This window comes from Glycine max, chromosome 13, assembly GCF_000004515.6.
Source record: "Glycine max cultivar Williams 82 chromosome 13, Glycine_max_v4.0, whole genome shotgun sequence".
NCBI classification, from domain to species: Eukaryota; Viridiplantae; Streptophyta; class Magnoliopsida; order Fabales; family Fabaceae; genus Glycine; species Glycine max.
Window position 1 is genome coordinate 36,980,164 of NC_038249.2, and position 3,289 is coordinate 36,983,452.

At 39.6% G+C, this 3,289-nt stretch overlaps 1 protein-coding gene across 1 annotated transcript; it reads left to right on the forward strand.

Annotated features, from left to right (window-relative positions):
• Window positions 1-3,032, forward strand: LOC100805987 (protein CUP-SHAPED COTYLEDON 2). Its single transcript, XM_003541790.4, has 3 exons — window positions 1-1,025; window positions 1,173-1,456; window positions 2,066-3,032. Exons 1-3 carry the CDS (start codon window positions 839-841, stop codon window positions 2,651-2,653), a joined length of 1,059 nt encoding a protein of 352 aa, XP_003541838.1. The 5' UTR covers window positions 1-838; the 3' UTR covers window positions 2,654-3,032.
• Window positions 3,033-3,289: the final 257 nt, after the last annotated feature.

Here is a 3,289-nt window from a genome sequence, read left to right on the forward strand (position 1 = left end):
GGTGCTTCTGATTGTACAATTTTAGTACTGTGCTGACAGAGAAGATATGCAACAGCTTTATCGATACATATAACATGGTGAAAAATCTCGCATTCTATTTTGCTATTCCTTTTTTTTTAACAAAAAAATACTTGTTTTCCCCTTTTTTCCTATCTCTATTCATTTTTCTGTTTCAAAGTTTTCCCCTTTTTTTTCATCTTTTTATTATTTTCTTGCTAGTTGCAATGCTACTATTATCTCTCATGAACACACTTTCTGTTCCCTTTCTTACAATTTCTTCACTGACAAAGGAATACCTGCACATTTCCTCACGCACGCACGCATACTCAATCGCCACTCCCTCGTACATCACCCTCTCTCTCTTTCTCTTTCCTGCTTTCTCCCTCTAGCTATGTGGATCATGATGAGTAACCTGTCAGAGAGTAGAGAGAGCTATCAGAAGAGGATAGTGCAGAGAAAACACAGATTTTTCCAGCCATATCATACCTTATTATTTCACCTTTTTCTTTCTGCCACCCGATTCATCAAATCCCCATGAGAACACCCCTTATAAACCACACACCCTCATCCCCAATCCCTAACAAAATCTTTAACCCACCAAGGTGAAGAAAAAAAAATTGAAAGTGACAATCCCTAACCAAATCTTTAACCACTTAAAACCTTCTTTCACTATTTTGCTTCTATGAACCCCTTCCCCATGCCATGCCTCTCATTTCCTCCTATATAAAAGCCATGAAGTAGTGTTATTAGTATCCAATATTCTCCTTCTACTTAAATTAAATTCTCCCTCACTTTTCATCTCTCTCTTTTGTAAGTGTTCCTTATTTTTTTCTCTCCAATGGACAACTCTTCCTACCACCACTTGGACCACACTGAAGCTCACTTGCCACCTGGTTTTCGGTTCCACCCTACAGATGAGGAGCTCATAACTTACTACCTTCTCAAGAAGGTTCTTGACAGCACCTTCACTGGTAGAGCCATAGCTGAAGTTGACCTCAACAAGAGTGAGCCATGGGAGCTTCCTGGTAAAATTAAGCACTTTCAACGCCCTTTCTTTTTTTCTTTCTTATCTTTGGCTATTAATATTTCTTTCATTACTTGCTATAGTGGTAGTACAAAGAAGTTTGGATTTTCCACCTAACGTAACCTTTGTGGTTGTTTGTTTTTGGCAGAGAAAGCTAAGATGGGAGAGAAAGAGTGGTACTTCTTCAGCTTACGTGACAGGAAGTACCCAACTGGGTTAAGAACCAATAGGGCTACTGAAGCTGGTTACTGGAAAGCGACTGGGAAAGATAGAGAGATTTATAGCTCAAAAACTTGTTCTTTGGTGGGGATGAAGAAAACCTTAGTTTTCTACCGTGGTAGAGCTCCAAAGGGAGAGAAAAGCAACTGGGTCATGCATGAGTATCGCCTTGAAGGCAAATTTGCTTACCACTACCTTTCTCGCAACTCCAAAGTTAGTACTATCATTTTCATTTGGTTCCTTCATTAATTCATCTTGCTATCTTCTTTCTATGTTTCTTTACTTTTTTCTCTACTCTCACATAGCATTGAACCATGTGAACTTTTTAACCCATTAAGAGCCGTTTTTTTTACACCCTCCAAATTTGCAGTGAAATAAAGTTAGGTGGAATCTGCTTTCCCCTTTAGCCTTCTATAAGTAGGTTGCGTTTGCCAATGTCGAGATGATTTTCCCCTTTCAATAACCTGTTTCTCGATTAAGATTTTGTTCCCCTTCCATAAGTAATCTTCCCCTTGTTCGTTTTAGCTCAATCTCCTCTCAACAAGTGTCTTTTTGCTAACTTAGACCACCGGTCAATACCCAAAGGCTCATAAACGTTTCTTAATTTTTTGTGGTTTTTTTAATACATGTTTGCATGATGAGGGACCACAACCAAAAGTTAATCACAAAGTGATTATATAGGTTTACAAGATTCTAACACATCTTTCTTGTTAGGGAAAAAAATTGATTGGTACAAGCAGTTATGACTTATAATGCTTATTATTATAGTCGTTGATATGGTACACTTTCACTAACATAAAAAATGGTTGTGATTAAATGAAGGATGAGTGGGTCATATCACGTGTGTTTCAGAAGAGTAACACCGCCACCAACAATGGAGGCTCCGTCATGTCTGCTTCTAGTAACTCCAAGAAGACAAGAATGAACAGCACCACCTCTCTTATCCATGAACCAAGTTCACCCTCCTCAGTTTTCCTTCCACCTCTTCTAGACACTTCACCCTACACCAACACAGCTAACTTCACCGACCGTCACAATGGTTCCTATGACAGCATCACCAAAAAGGAGCACGTGTCCTGTTTCTCCACAATAGCTGCAGCAACAACTGCTGTTGTCTCCCCCAACAACTTCAACAATGCAGGCTTTGACCTTTCACCTTCTCAGCCTCTTGCAACCGACCCTTTTGCCAGGTTTCAGAGGAACGTTGATTTTTCTGCTTTTCCAAGTTTGAGGTCACTACAAGACAACCTTCAGTTCCCTTTCGTCTTTTCCACGGCTGCACCGCCCTTCTCCGGCGGCGGTTCCGGCGACTTTCTCAGTTGGCCGGTGCCGGAGGAGCAGAGGCTGATAGATGGTGTTTCCAACATGCCACTGGGAGTGTCGGAGCTTGATTGCATGTGGAGCTACTAATTCAGCTTTTGTTGATTTTGTCCAGAGTTGACTACTTGGATTAGACTTTTAGACTTTGATTATGTAACATTTTGTTATGTGTTATGTGTTATGTTTTCTTTATTGCCTAATGTGGCTTGTACTATAGTACTAGTACTTGGTTTGTGTGCTGCTGTTGATTATGTGTGATGTTTTCCTTAATGGCCTTGTATGAGGGTTGAACAATCTACTTTGGTTGTTTTTTGTTTTTTATTACTAGCCGTCTAGGGTTAGTTTGATGTAAGGTTAGTTTTGGTATTGTGTTTGAGCTATGGTACACTTAGAATTTATGTCTTTGGAAGTGTTTGCAATGTCTGACGTGTGGATCTTCAAAGTAAATGCTCAATATTTAAGAGTATCAGATCCTGTGGGGTTGTCGTGTTTGAGCTATGTATGTATGTATTTCATTTATGGTCTGTTATGTCTACAGAAATCTTTGCTTTTTTATGTGTTAGAGCTTTCAACTATGGACCGTTAGGATTTATGTCTTTGCAAATGTTTCCGTTTTCAGACGTGGTGGCTCTTAAACTAAATGCTTAGATATTGACAGGGTACTAGTGCAGGATCTTGTTCGATAGAGCTAGATACGATTCCAACGTTGTAATAGATTTTAGATCC